Here is a 12,429-nt window from a genome sequence, read left to right as displayed (position 1 = left end):
TATTCTAACGTATCGGCAAAGTGAACATTGCAACTTCTAGCTCAGCCGACTGGCCATCAACCTCCGGTAGAGCTGCCAGAAGCCCACCGCCGAAGACCTCGGTCGCCATGTCCTCCGCAGCAACCAGATCATTAGCCTGCTGCGCTATCCCCATCTGCTCCGTCTCCGAGTGCCCCACGACATTCTTCAAGTCGATCGTAGTCACGTACTTGACAGGACTCTCCTCCCTCTCGTGCCTCCCCTCGATCTCCCACCTCACCAGATGCATGATCTCCACATGCATGCCCTGGCTCCTCCGACTCAACCTTCTCAGCTCCGATGTAAACCTCGCAGACCAGAGCTCAGGCTCCAGCAAACCCGTGTGCTGCAGGTCGCCAAGCAAAGGCTGCTTGCCCTCCGCGTTCACTGTGCGCGGCGCGATGTCGACAGGGAAGATCTGCCCAGCGTGCGCCAGGCGCCAGTCTTGCATGACAATGGCAAGGTTTGCAAGAGTCGTCTTGGAGGCACGTGAGGCTGTCCCGGCGCCTTGGATGCGTTCGGCAGATGTAGTAATGATGTAAACCGTGCCTTCTTTCAGCTCTGAGTAGGCGAGCGTTGCGAGGATGTTGCGGTAAGGGCCTGTGATGACGATGTGGTAGGAGCCAACAGTACTGATAAAAGCTGTGTGGAGCTCTCTATATATCTCTGCATCGGTCATCTCGGAGGAGATAGAGGCAGTGATGGTGGCGGAGTTGTATCGCATCTTGATGAGCTTGATATTCGGCATGCTGGCGGGTGCAAGGCTATTTGAGACAGTTTGTGACCTAGATAGATAAGCTTAGGAAGGCAGAGGAGCGTAGAAGAGCCAATGGGGAAACGTACGGAGACCAGTCCGTCTCATCTTCTTTCACCTTCACCTTGAAATCTTAGTGCCTTGATCAAAAAAGAACCTCTAAAACAATCAGCCACCTGAAGGCTCGAACCTAGGGCATGCAAAAATGCAAACCGTTCCTCCCGAATAGACTCAATTTGGGATCGCGGCAGCTTACTGTCACATGTACCAACAGGCTATCAGGAGGAACTGATAGGATTACGAAATTCAAAACTTATATACACCTTCAGAATATAGTGATTGTTCGCGCCCTCGAGTGGCTACGATACACCAAAGTTCTTGTTGGTACGCGCTGTTGCTGCGATACCGTTGTGCACCTTCACTGCCCAGCAACAAAATATACGCGTATACCCCACAAGTGGGTTTAGCAGCGAACGAATGCACCTAGTACATGCGACCAATCAGTTTGAGGCTGCCAGCGTGGCTGCATGACTGCGCATGCAAGCATTGAATCACTGATTATCGCCATTTGTCGTTTGCTCTCCGCAACTCTTCCACCAATCTACATGCACAGCCATGCAAAGCAACAATCCAACACCACAAGACCTACTCGCTGCCGCAGGCTTGCACGATCTCGTTCTTTTGCCAGACTCCGATGCCTATCAAGACCGTCAAGCGTCCTATTGGGCAGCTAACGCACCCATGCGACCTGCCTGCATCGTTCAGCCGTGCACAACAGATGAAGTATCCCGCATTGTCAAAGTGCTCGCCAAAGCCAATTATCCTGTTGCTCTGCGCAGTGGTGGTCATACCCAATGGGCGGGTTCAAACGATGTTAAAAATGGTGTCACCATCGATTTAGGACGAATGACGGTCGTCACTTACGATGGTAATTCCAAGTTGGCCTCAATCCAACCCGGAGTGCGATGGATAGGTGTGTACGAAGAGCTCCTGAAGCACCAAGTCTGTGTCACTGGCGGTCGGGAAGGCAATGTGGGTGTTGGAGGATTCCTTACTGGCGGTGGGATATCCTGGTATGCCGCTCTGGAGGGTCTGGGCTGCGACAACGTCGCCAACTTCGAAGTCGTTCTTGCAACTGGGGAGGTTGTCAACGCAAATGCTAGTTCACATCCGGATCTTTGGATTGCTTTGAAGGGCGGCTCGGGAAATTTCTGTATCGTAACTCGGTTTGACATGTTCACGTTCCCAGCCCATGACCTCTTGTATGGGGTTCGAGTTGTCGACAGGACCCATGGAGATGAATGTGCGCAATTTGCCGTCGCCTTCACAGACGAAAACTACAGACACCCGCACACAGCTTTTCTACTCAACTACGGCTTCAATTCTGCCATGGCGCCGGAACCTCTCGTCACGAATGTCGTTGTAGATACCAGGGGTATCAGTCATTCTTCTGCATTCGAGGGAATCTTGGGCATAGAAGCTGTTCTGGTGGATGTGAAGAAGAAAAGTATGGCGGACATCGCTGCTGCTAACAACTCCCCTCATCACAAACAGTATGTCAACTACACGTTTTAACCCTGGTCTTGAGCTAACCCACACAGCCAAGTCTGGTTCACCCTCACACTTAAGAACGACGTCAGAACCATCAAGCATGCTAGCAAGATGCACGACGGTCTGGTGGAAGAACTCAAGAGCCGTATGCCTCACACCGAGTTTTCAACGCAGTGTATCTTCCAGCCTTGGCCATCTCTCTACGCTGAGCATTCTGTGCAGCACGTAGGTAACGTTTTGGGGCTAGATCAGACCAAAGGAAATGCGCTGTTGTGGCTAGCTGTTGGCTCGACAGAGACGGCAGAGCAACACGCAATCATGCGAGAGAAACTGACAGTCTTTTCGGCTACTCTGGAAGATTTTGCTAAATCGAACAATCTCAATGTGGGCTGGCGGTACCTCAATTATGCTGATGAGACGCAGAACCCGCTCGCGAGTTACGGAACAAGCAAGGTTGACTTTATGCGCAAGGTTGCAGCAGAGTATGACCCCGAGGGCGTGTTCCAGAGGAAAGTTGTCTCAGGTTGGAAAATTTGCAATATTGATGCCTGATCGACATAAGGTAGCAGGCGAGGAGCATTCAGATTGGCTGAATTCGGAGATATACATGCAAACAATCTTTTCTGAGATAAATGAGTATTGTTACTTGCAAGAATGTGCAGATCATTCCGACTGTAGGTCAGAGACATGGGAACATAGCCCAGCAGGCAATTAATCGCAGGGTCAATCCTCTGTTGCTACCATGGTACGTGCCTACACTATGAAATTGGTCCCAAGACTTTAGAGGTCTGCACAAATCGCCAACCATTCTACAAAACATCTTTTTAAATAATTAGATCTCGAAGGGTTTATGAACCAAGCGCAAACACCTCTCAACATCAACCGCTCGGTTACTAACATCAATAGGATGAAGTGAAGGATAGGCAAACGAACGAAGCACGATTCACCAAATACGATACACACAAGTTCTTTCTGCCACAATAGACGACAGAGTTTTCACTTCACCCAGCTCCGCCACGCTGGCATGCGCGCTAGCGTATATTGACGCGTCAAGTCTTAGTCGACAGCTTCACCATCTTTTCCACCACAGATTCTCCACCACAGCACCTCACGACCTGTAAGTACGCTCTTCTCAGCTATTCTACTCAGATAACCCGCTTGGTAGAGACCACTCTACGGCTACTAAAGCACAACCCAGCACGAAAGACCTTTCACTATCACGCCGGAGACCTTGCGCAGCAGGGAACTACCCCGCCACCCGTGATCTCTTTTTAGAGAACCCAGTGTGGAAGATGCCACCAGATATCGAGCTTGCGCTTCGGCACAAGTCTCTGACAGGCCGTCAGGTCCTTGGCAATATTGCTGGCAAGCACTCTCAAATACCGATCGAACGCTCCTGCACCGTGTCCGACATCGTTTGCAGCAGAGCCTATTAGTGGAGAGTGACTCGCAAATCCATAGCGACGAGCGTTCACTCGGGACCACAAAATCTCAGTCAGCGACGGCTGGCCAGCTCCGAGAGTACTCACGAGAATCCAGCCGCACCGCGCTGAGTGTCGTCGGCCACAGTCACTAGACTGTGCACCCGGCGATCTTTCCTGTCCACAGAAGCACTTGGGGTAAACCCTTTGGCTGTGTGGGCAGGAATAGTCTGACCTGAGGAGGTGTAGAATGCCTAACCAACAGACCCTCCTCCCAGGAGACAACTACTCAATAATAACAATTATACTAATAATAATAATAACATCCGACTCCAGCAATTCTGCAGACGACCCTCTTCAGCTGGGGCGTTCTGGGAACCTGGACGGCGATGCAAAGAGCGCTGAGCAGTTACACTGCGTCAGCATGGCCTGAGAAGCGAGGGGTAATAACCTCGTGGAGGTCCCCCCGGGACGAGCTCGCATCTTATCGCGATCCGGGGGTACGGACAGCCTGATGGTGTCCGCTAAGACGAGCTCAGTATGTAGTCACATTGCAATACAACCGTTATCTTCACTTCATGTTCATATCGTTGTTCTACGTTTACAATATTCCTGGACAAGCGCGATCAAGTGTTGTTGGTATGAGAACAGCCCGAGAGAGCAGGATGACATTAAGATCAATAATTGCGTGTATTATATAGCCGCTGTGCAAAAGGAACCATGCCTTGCCTTGCATACCCTATTTCGTGACCCGCAGGAAGTGACACAACATTAAAGACGTAATAGAAGAGGGTCGGTCCATCGACTCTTCGCACCCAAAAACGCCATCCAAGTTCCATATTCATACAGTCATATCATCCCACGCATAGTCGTTACTCGTACAATCCTTCACTGTGAGAACCGCCACGTCTCAGCACTGTGTACCTGCCCCGGCGTGGGCGGCATCGCGGGCGGCGAGGGCAGCACCGATTTCGCAGCCACGACGCTAGCCTTCCCATCATCGCTAATAGGACTGGGTATTGGTCGTTGGGGCTCTGCCGGCGGTGGCAGCGGCGGGGTATGTTTCTGAAACGGGCCCGGTGCGTTGGGCATGCCGTAGCTTGTGCTCGAGCGCGGTAGAGGCGGATACTGTGGCGGCTGGGACGATGCCGTTGCGGACGGCGTGGCTGCGGGGCCAGAGGATGTGGCGAGCTGCTTGAGCATCTGCTCCCACTTGGGTGCGCCTGTTGCGGAGGTCGAGGCTTGAGTCAGGCCTCGTTGAAAAGCATCAGGTGACTGGAATTGTGCTGCTGGTCTCGGCGCTATCGAGCTGGGTGAAGGGCTTGGGTAGTAGCCATGGGAGCCTGTCGATCCTGTGCGCATGGATTGAGCCGGCGTTGCACCACCGACTAACTGCGGGGGTTTGGGCAGCCATTCAGGTGCAATTCCATCACCAGGACTGTAAGGAGATATGTAAGTCTTTTGCCTCCTAAGGTACGCATTTCTCAAGTACGGGTATTTCAAAACGTAGGCAAGATATTCAGTAGGGGTTTGGGCAGCATAAACAACGGAGGAGTGGGGTGTGACGGCGTACATTGGAGGTTTGGGAGTCCCAGTAGGGGTGCTCAGCATGTTTGAATTCGGTGCATGCCCGTGTGAAGGGGGTGCTTGACCGTGCTGCGCAGGAGAGCCATATGGCGCGGTGTTCGAGCCAGGATAAGGCAGTTGGCGCGGCGGACCCTGTGCGTTGCTCTGAGAGTATGGGTATGGAGGCAGTGCCTGATGAGACTGGTTCGTGTGAGCATATTTGTCGATACCGTCGAGAAGCGGCCCAGCTGATGCAGCCTGCGTCACATAGCCTTGAGCAGAGTAATTGTGTGGCGGTGGCGCATATGGCTGATACTGCTGCTGCTGCTGCTGCGACATGGGCCGGGGTGGAGGATATCCGTATTGAGGAGTATTCCTGTAATCGTAGGTGACATTCGGTTGGTGTGCCACGGGAGAATTGGGGTTCTGTCGGGTATCTGGATTGTACATTGGTGTCTTCCAGGAGGTCATCAGGGTATCCTTCGGCTTGTATGTGTATGGCTTTCCACCTGCAGGTGCGATCTGTTGTGGCATCATCGTGCGCTGTGCCATGCCAGGAGGTGCTGGCTTGAGTGGGTATGATACTGGGTACGAATGTCGCTGGAAAGTTGGCATTGGCAAAGGCGGAGGTTTGACAGTATCCAGGAAATTGCTCTTGGGGTTGTTCGTCGGCCTCGCAAGATCCTCGGTATACTGTGGTTTAGCCTCCGTAGAAGGTTTTCCAAGGTAATACCACAGTCTGTTCTCTTTGCTGAAATCGACCTTGGCAATTCTCCGTGTGACTTCAGGTGCTGTGTTCCATTCAGCCCATTTCTGTTCTGAGTTGGGATCATGGAACGGATCACCCATCTCAGGAACGCCATCTGTGCGGTTGGTGATGTCGAGCGATGCGTCGTTCTCTTTGAGATGCTCCGGCAATGGCTGAGCATTGGCAGACGGCTTGGGTCGTTGCGACTCGTCTGGGTGCAGCTTGAGGATGTACTTCCATTCAACCTCCACTCGATCGCCATCCGGAAGAACATCCACAAGCGCAGCCTGCTCACCAGGTCTGTTCTCAACGACCTGTGCACCATAGATTTGATACATCTCTCCACCGACATACTGGAACTGGATGACGTCTTTTGGTTTCAGTGTCTTTCCGTAGTTGAGAACAAACTTGTTCTTCTCCAACGCATCGACATCAACAGTCTTGTTGTTCCTCTTCTTGGGTCGGTGGAAGCGGCAGCGGAAGTCGTAGCCATCGTAATAGTACTCCGTACCCTCAGCGTCGAACGTCTGCATAGTACCCAGGTCGACTTGTACACCAGCAGCAACCGCGCACGTGGCGTGGAAGGCCCTGGTACACTTCTTCTGAGAGCACTGAAAGACTGCACCGCGCTTGGAGCGACAGTAGTTGCACTTCAGCTCCAGACGATCCTTCCCGATGTTGGCAACATTGCAAACTGTCTCGTTCTGGATGTATGTCTCTGGCGTGTAATCAGCGCAGATGCGATGAGCCTTCATGCCGTTGTCGGTCGGCAACAGGTCGTCGAAGTCGACGTCGTTGGGACATAAGATACACGGCATGCCGCGTCCAGGAATCTTGAGACGGATGCGTATCTTCCTGAGCTTCTTCGGCCTCGCAGCTTCTTGCGGTTCGTCCTTCCCGCGCTTCCGTTTCGCGGCTGGCTTTCTGCCAGGCTTCTTCTTCGTCTTCCCTGCAACGCTCGCTGGGGGGCTTGGGAGTCGATCGGCACCATCTTCATCGTCGTCGTCGTCGTCGGTCTCTTCGTAGTATTCGGGTGTAGGTTCGCCGCGCAATTTGCGTTCGATTTCGTTCACATCGACCCACACGCTGTCAGGCTCACAATCACACTTCTTGGCAATCCTACCGTAGCTCAACCAGCTTTCAGTCGCAAAGTTGACTGACTCCGCACAGTTGTAGCCGATGTTGTACCCAGAATGGTAGCCGTAAGGATATGTGATGACGAACTCGCCTTCGTAGTGGACCAGCCTGTTGACCTTGATGTTGAAGTCCTTCTCCAGTCGCTGCGGAGAGATGAGGTAGGTCTTGTGTCGCAGGAACTGGGAGCAATTCTTGGCATCGTTTGGCCAAATACTCTTCATCGCAGCCTCGAAACGACGTGCATCCTCCTGGGAAATGCTGTACCACTGTTTTGGCGCGCCGAAGTGTATGTAATTGATGCTGTAGAGATCAACATCTTCTAGATGCCAGGCAAACGAGGCCTTCCACATGCCAAGGTACAGGTAGGCGGTGTTCACGCCGGGTACTTTCGTCCCAAGTACGTCGAGCAGATTGGGAAGCTTCGCTACATTCCAGGACGTTGTTCGATCGTCAAAGAGCGATCCAGGCATGTCTGCACCATACATTGGCTGTCCACTCCATATGGTCTTCCAGTAGGCTTCTTCGAGCTCCTTGCATCGCTCAGGAGTGAACTCCTCGAGGCCTTCCAGATGGTAGTCGAAGTCCCCAAAAGCAGCTTCATCAACGTAGTCATTGACAACGCCTCTATTATTGAGTCGCCGAGAAGACACCGACTTCTTCTCGTTCTGGGCCCGGGGTTGACGGCCGCGAGGTCTGGTTGGCGTATCTTCCTTCTTCACCCTACCACCGCGCCTAGTTGGCTTGTGATCTTCAGCGCCTGGCGAGGTAGGCGTGGGGGGCACATCGAGAGTCTCAGCCTCGTCATCTTCCTCGTCCTCTTCTGGCTCCTTCTTGACGCTGCGTCGTCCACGAGCGGGCCGACCAGGCTTGCGCTTCGGAACAGGGGTGCTATCGTCGATCTTCGCGGCTCGTGTGGATCGTGTGCGCGCTGGGGCCTCTGCTTTTCGGCCCGCACGTGTCTCGCCTCGCTTGGCCGGGGGCTGGTGGTGTGGCTCGTCCGTGACAGCCCGCCATTCCGGTAGGTTGTAGGATCGCTGCTTCTCGACGTTCGCTCCAGTGTAGACACCATGTTGACCTGTGAACTCTTGTGTAATTGGATTCTTGACTCGGATCGACTTGACGGCTTCCTGTAGGTCTGGTAAAGAGCCACGCCTGTGACCGAGTTAGCTATCGTTCCGCAAGCTTTTTGATCGAGCTGGGCAGTACCATTCTGTCGGTGGAATGACCTTCACAATGCCAGACTTCATTCCGAACTTGTCCACCTTGTCGATAAAGCGCTTGAAGTTATGGAACTGCTCCATTGTCTACGCGAATAGCATTGTCAGCTTGTGTTTTTCTCAATGCGCTCTACGTGCGCATATTGCGCACATGTTGCATGCTTTGTAGCACTGCAGGACTCGTGCGCATCGGCAACATACCGGCTTGAACACGGGTATCTTCCCTCCCTCCCAATAATGATCCGGCTCAATATCCTCGCCATCGTCACTGTCAATCTCAGAAAGCTCCGACGACATCCTCTCTTGTCGCTTTGGGTCGTTGTCTTCGCTCGTGGGCGGCGTCAGGACGGCTTTCGGCACGACTTCGTCATGCTGGACGGCAGGCGGCGTCTCGACAGACTGCACGATGTCTGCTGGAGCATCCATAGTCGAGGTGCAGGCGCCGAGGCGTGCGATGCGTGGCAAGGCAGATGCGGAGCAACGTGAGGCTAGTGGATGTGGTTCGAGCGAGGCGCGGGTGCCGCGAGGATCGCAAGCTTGCCACCTCGGTCGGGGGTCGCTATATCGAGACCGCAATAATTTTGTAGGCAGCGCATGGACCCAAGTAATCAGGCGCGCAGGGTCTAGTATGGTTCGCTGTGTGTGGAGGTGTGGGGGAACGTTGTTGTCGTTCCTGAGGTGCGAGGGCAGGAACGAGGAGGTTGCAGAGTCCTGTTCGGCTAGTGCCACGCTACGCAATCGTTCGATGATCGGACCATGCACCTCTGAAAACAGCAACAACAGATCATAGAGAACTGAGCTTTTCACTGTATTTCTGATGGCTCTCAAGTAATTGAGATGCAAATCTAACGTGAAAATGACGCTCTTCAGAGCAGGCAACGAAGCTACTTGCATGAAGCACACACAAACGCGCTTGCCACACGCTTGGCATGCACGTCATGCGCAACACCAGATCTGTTATCAGATCGTTCATCAATCCAAATCACGTACCTGTCTGTGCAGAGTAGCCCACGCTCAATCTCAGTATCTTCTCACCACGAATCCAGATCTGTAGTACTCCGTCATCCTGACACAGCACAGCACCGCTACAAGAGTACAGCAGAACAGCGATCATGTCTACACAATGCTAACATTTGGACGCATGAAACAAACCTGTCAAAGTGGAGATAAGCTTTTCTGATCGGCCTGTGGAGCGCGTGCAGCAACGGCAAGCTCCCGCTAGCTCGTCGTGCCTGCATCACTCCGCGACACTCCCGGCAGAACAAGGCCCAGTCTCGGCTCCTCATCGATACCCGCGTGCACCAGTATGCACCGTCCCGTCCAGTACATCGGGCTGGCCATGCTTTAGTACTGTCACGCTCAGCGTGTGCAGACTGGTCCATTGCAGGTCGCTGGTTACGCAGCAGGCAGATGCAGCAGTGGCCACACACTGACAAACTGTGAGCTCAGGAGTGGATGCGGAGCTTGCGCGAGTGATGCATCATGGACGAGGATACTGCTGCATGGATTTCTGATGGATAAAGAAGCCAGAGTGGGTATTTGCGACGATCTTCGCAACAGGTTGGAGAAGATGCAGCTGCAGCCTATACAGAGTTCACGATGCAATTTGGCGGCTTTTTAGGCAAGCTGGAATTTTGCGCTGGGTTTTCGTCGCATTTTTCGACGATATTACAAGAAATCTGAACGATTTGAGTGTCGCGGGCGCTGTCCTTGACCACTGTGCGTGCGGCGTGTTACGATGTTTTCCACCTCCGCCTCAACACGGAGCACAGGTCCACTCGGCACTTCGCCTCACTGATGACGCGCAGCACACCCCCCAACAAATTCCTCCGGATCGACATGTGTAATCTTTCAAAAGGCCATAATCTCACCTCGTGGCCGTCTCAACCTGAAGATGCACTTGCAATTTTGCTCTTCAACTACGTCAGTGCAGTGCAGCAGACCGTAATCAAATCAGTGCAGGACGTCTCAGGATACTATGATCGCTCGGTTCGAAAAGTAGATGCTCACAAATGCGACCTCACACAACTGCTCAAGTAGAAAATGTGACAAATCCATGTTCATTGCCGCCCAGTCGTTAGAGTACAATGGCCGTTATGTTAAAGGCCGGCGCTCCGATGCTATGCAGTAAACAAATTTGGTTGTACAAATGCCGTGAAGCTGTTCTTTTTTTATCGTTCCGCTCAAATGCTCAGATGGGTGGAGGCAGGAAGGCCAAATCAAAAGATCAAAGCTTTCCACGGCTCATTAAACCCAAAGTGACAGGGGAGAGAAGAGTTGAAAGTCGATTTACGCGGTCGACTCACCGCGGGGAGCGCCACGGAAGCCACCTCGACCGCCCCTGAAGTCACCACCACGTCCACGTCCCCGACCACGGTACTCGCCTCCGCCGCGGGGACCGCCACGGCCACGGCCGCGGTATCCTCCTCGACCTTCACCCTGGTGTTGTCCTCCACGTCCGCGCCCTCCGCGGTTGTGCTGAACCTCAGAAAAGCCATCGTTGGCAGGAGGTTGGGCTGCAATAGGCTCGGGTGTGTCGTCGGCCCAGCTCTGGGTGCTAGTGACTGGAGCAGTCTGGTGTGGGGTCTCAGTCTCCGCAGGATCGCGAGGAATGATCTCGAAGGGTTCGCTAAGAGGCTCGTCCTGACCAGCGGTCTGCTTGTCCCACTGTGCTGTCGCAGCGGCATTCGCAGCCTCAGGCTCAATGCTTGCTGCCGCTGGTGCGGCGCTCTGCTCAGCCTCCGCTCCACCAACGGTAGCCGCTCCAGCATCAAGTTCAGTCAGACCTGCGTGCGTAAGAGTTGGGTCAGAGACTGCCTCTGTCGCCTCTCCCTCGGGAGCTGTGGGTTGGGCCTGCGCCACATCGTCCACCCAGGCCTCCTCGGCAGCGAAAGGAGCCTCCTCGAGCGCAGCCTGCTTGACTTGTGAGTCTGTCGATCAGTTAGCCATGGATCACTCTCCACCAAGAAATGAGTAACGCACAGGTTGTGCTCAGCAGCACTCCCTCAGTCGAAGGCACGCCATCCTCAGCACCTTCGATGAGCTTCTCAGCCGCAGAAACGGCAACAGCGTCGCCTCCGTAGACCTGCAGCAGAGCACCTTCAAACGCCTTGGTGAGCTCAGAGTCATCGTCCTCCAATTGGCGACGAGCAGCAGCCGCCCTCAGGAAGCGGGACAGTGTCAGGATCTTCTCGCGGAAGAGCTTCTTTTGCTCAATTGCCGTCTCGGCCTTGATTGTCTCCCTTAGCGCCTCAAGCTCGCCGGAATGCGACTTCTGCAACAGCTCCTTCTCGCGAGCATGCTTCTCTTGGTATTCCTGGTCAAACTTCTTGTACTGTGTAACCTGCTCCTCCAGCTGCGCAAGCTCAGCCTGCAGCTTGGGCTTCCTCAGAGCCTGAGCCTTCTGGTCGGCGTTGATCTTGCGGGATGAGGCGAGCTCGTCGAGGGATACACCGGGGTGCTCTGCGATGATGGAGTCGACCTTCTGGGTAGCATTCTGCACGTGCATGTTAGTTGTGTCTCATCACTAGGCTGAGGCGGGGAGATTAGACTTACAAGCTTCTTGTTGATGTTGCGAATATTCCTGTACACGTTTCACATTAGCGCTTGAGCTCTTTCCGTATGTGGCCTTGCCTGGGGAGCAGGGCTGCGACTCACTTCTGGAGCTCCTTGATGTAGGCGTTCTCGCTGTCGCCATTGATGTTACCAAGAGGATCAGAGCCGCCGGCCCCAGCCTCAGAAGCTGTCTTCTCAGTCGCAGCAGGGACTGCAGTGGCAGAGCTCTCCTGCTTAGCCTTCTTCTTGCGGGCGCTCTTAGACTCGCCTGTGACGAGGTTCTGGAGCTTCGAAACTACTTCAGAAGCCATTTCGGGTGGTTTGTGTTTGTTTGGGGATAGCTTGAATGAATCTGCGCGTCGGTCACGAAGTATGAAAAGGTCAAGTGTTGGTGGGGCTGTTGTAGCTGAACGAGTTGGGTTGTTCAAGTGCTCGGACTGTGCTCACGCAGGGCTACGTAAA

The 12,429-nt window shown here is 53.7% G+C and overlaps 4 protein-coding genes across 4 annotated transcripts; 1 reads left to right on the top strand and 3 right to left on the bottom strand.

Annotated features, from left to right (window-relative positions):
* Nucleotides 1-4: 4 nt before the first annotated feature.
* Nucleotides 5-919, bottom strand: C7974DRAFT_420934 (uncharacterized protein; the record flags this gene model as incomplete). The annotated part of the gene is made up of 2 exons (XM_046144275.1): nucleotides 862-919; nucleotides 5-803 (listed from the first exon to the last, which is right to left on the bottom strand). The coding sequence occupies exon 2, from the start codon at nucleotides 764-766 to the stop codon at nucleotides 5-7; it is 762 nt and encodes a 253-aa protein (XP_046001665.1). The 5' UTR covers nucleotides 767-803; nucleotides 862-919.
* A 449-nt stretch (nucleotides 920-1,368) lies between these two features.
* Nucleotides 1,369-3,032, top strand: C7974DRAFT_420933 (uncharacterized protein). Its single transcript, XM_046144274.1, has 2 exons — nucleotides 1,369-2,325; nucleotides 2,374-3,032. The coding sequence occupies exons 1-2, from the start codon at nucleotides 1,388-1,390 to the stop codon at nucleotides 2,873-2,875; spliced, it is 1,440 nt and encodes a 479-aa protein (XP_046001664.1). The 5' UTR covers nucleotides 1,369-1,387; the 3' UTR covers nucleotides 2,876-3,032.
* Nucleotides 3,033-4,632: 1,600 nt separating this feature from the next.
* C7974DRAFT_409210 (uncharacterized protein) lies at nucleotides 4,633-8,838 on the bottom strand (the record flags this gene model as incomplete). The annotated part of the gene is made up of 3 exons (XM_046143385.1): nucleotides 4,633-8,347; nucleotides 8,402-8,499; nucleotides 8,614-8,838. 3 exons carry the CDS (start codon nucleotides 8,836-8,838, stop codon nucleotides 4,633-4,635), a joined length of 4,038 nt encoding a protein of 1,345 aa, XP_046001663.1.
* Nucleotides 8,839-10,463: 1,625 nt separating this feature from the next.
* C7974DRAFT_351494 (uncharacterized protein) lies at nucleotides 10,464-12,397 on the bottom strand. The gene is made up of 4 exons (XM_046139484.1): nucleotides 12,070-12,397; nucleotides 11,968-11,995; nucleotides 11,395-11,908; nucleotides 10,464-11,342 (listed from the first exon to the last, which is right to left on the bottom strand). The coding sequence occupies exons 1-4, from the start codon at nucleotides 12,276-12,278 to the stop codon at nucleotides 10,702-10,704; spliced, it is 1,392 nt and encodes a 463-aa protein (XP_046001662.1). The 5' UTR covers nucleotides 12,279-12,397; the 3' UTR covers nucleotides 10,464-10,701.
* Between the last annotated feature and the right edge of the window lie 32 nt (nucleotides 12,398-12,429).

The sequence above is a fragment of the Boeremia exigua genome (genome assembly GCF_020726555.1).
Source record: "Boeremia exigua strain MPI-SDFR-AT-0100 chromosome Unknown C7974scaffold_2, whole genome shotgun sequence".
In the NCBI taxonomy this organism is placed as follows: domain Eukaryota; kingdom Fungi; phylum Ascomycota; class Dothideomycetes; order Pleosporales; family Didymellaceae; genus Boeremia; species Boeremia exigua.
This window is presented reverse-complemented; position numbering and strand designations above follow the sequence as displayed.

What these genes read in the sequence shown, in the direction of transcription:
- C7974DRAFT_420933 (XM_046144274.1), top strand. Translation starts at nt 1,388, where the DNA reads ATGCAAAGCAACAATCCAACACCACAAGACCTACTCGCTGCCGCAGGC. An exon ending in AACTCCCCTCATCACAAACA is followed by an intron (nt 2,326 to 2,373) that starts GTATGTCAACTA and finishes TAACCCACACAG; the next exon opens with CCAAGTCTGGTTCACCCTCA.
- C7974DRAFT_351494 (XM_046139484.1), bottom strand. Translation starts at nt 12,278, where the DNA reads ATGGCTTCTGAAGTAGTTTCGAAGCTCCAGAACCTCGTCACAGGCGAG. An exon ending in GCAACATCAACAAGAAGCTT is followed by an intron (nt 11,909 to 11,967) that starts GTAAGTCTAATC and finishes ATGCACGTGCAG; the next exon opens with AATGCTACCCAGAAGGTCGA. An exon ending in AGTGCTGCTGAGCACAACCT is followed by an intron (nt 11,343 to 11,394) that starts GTGCGTTACTCA and finishes ACTGATCGACAG; the next exon opens with ACTCACAAGTCAAGCAGGCT.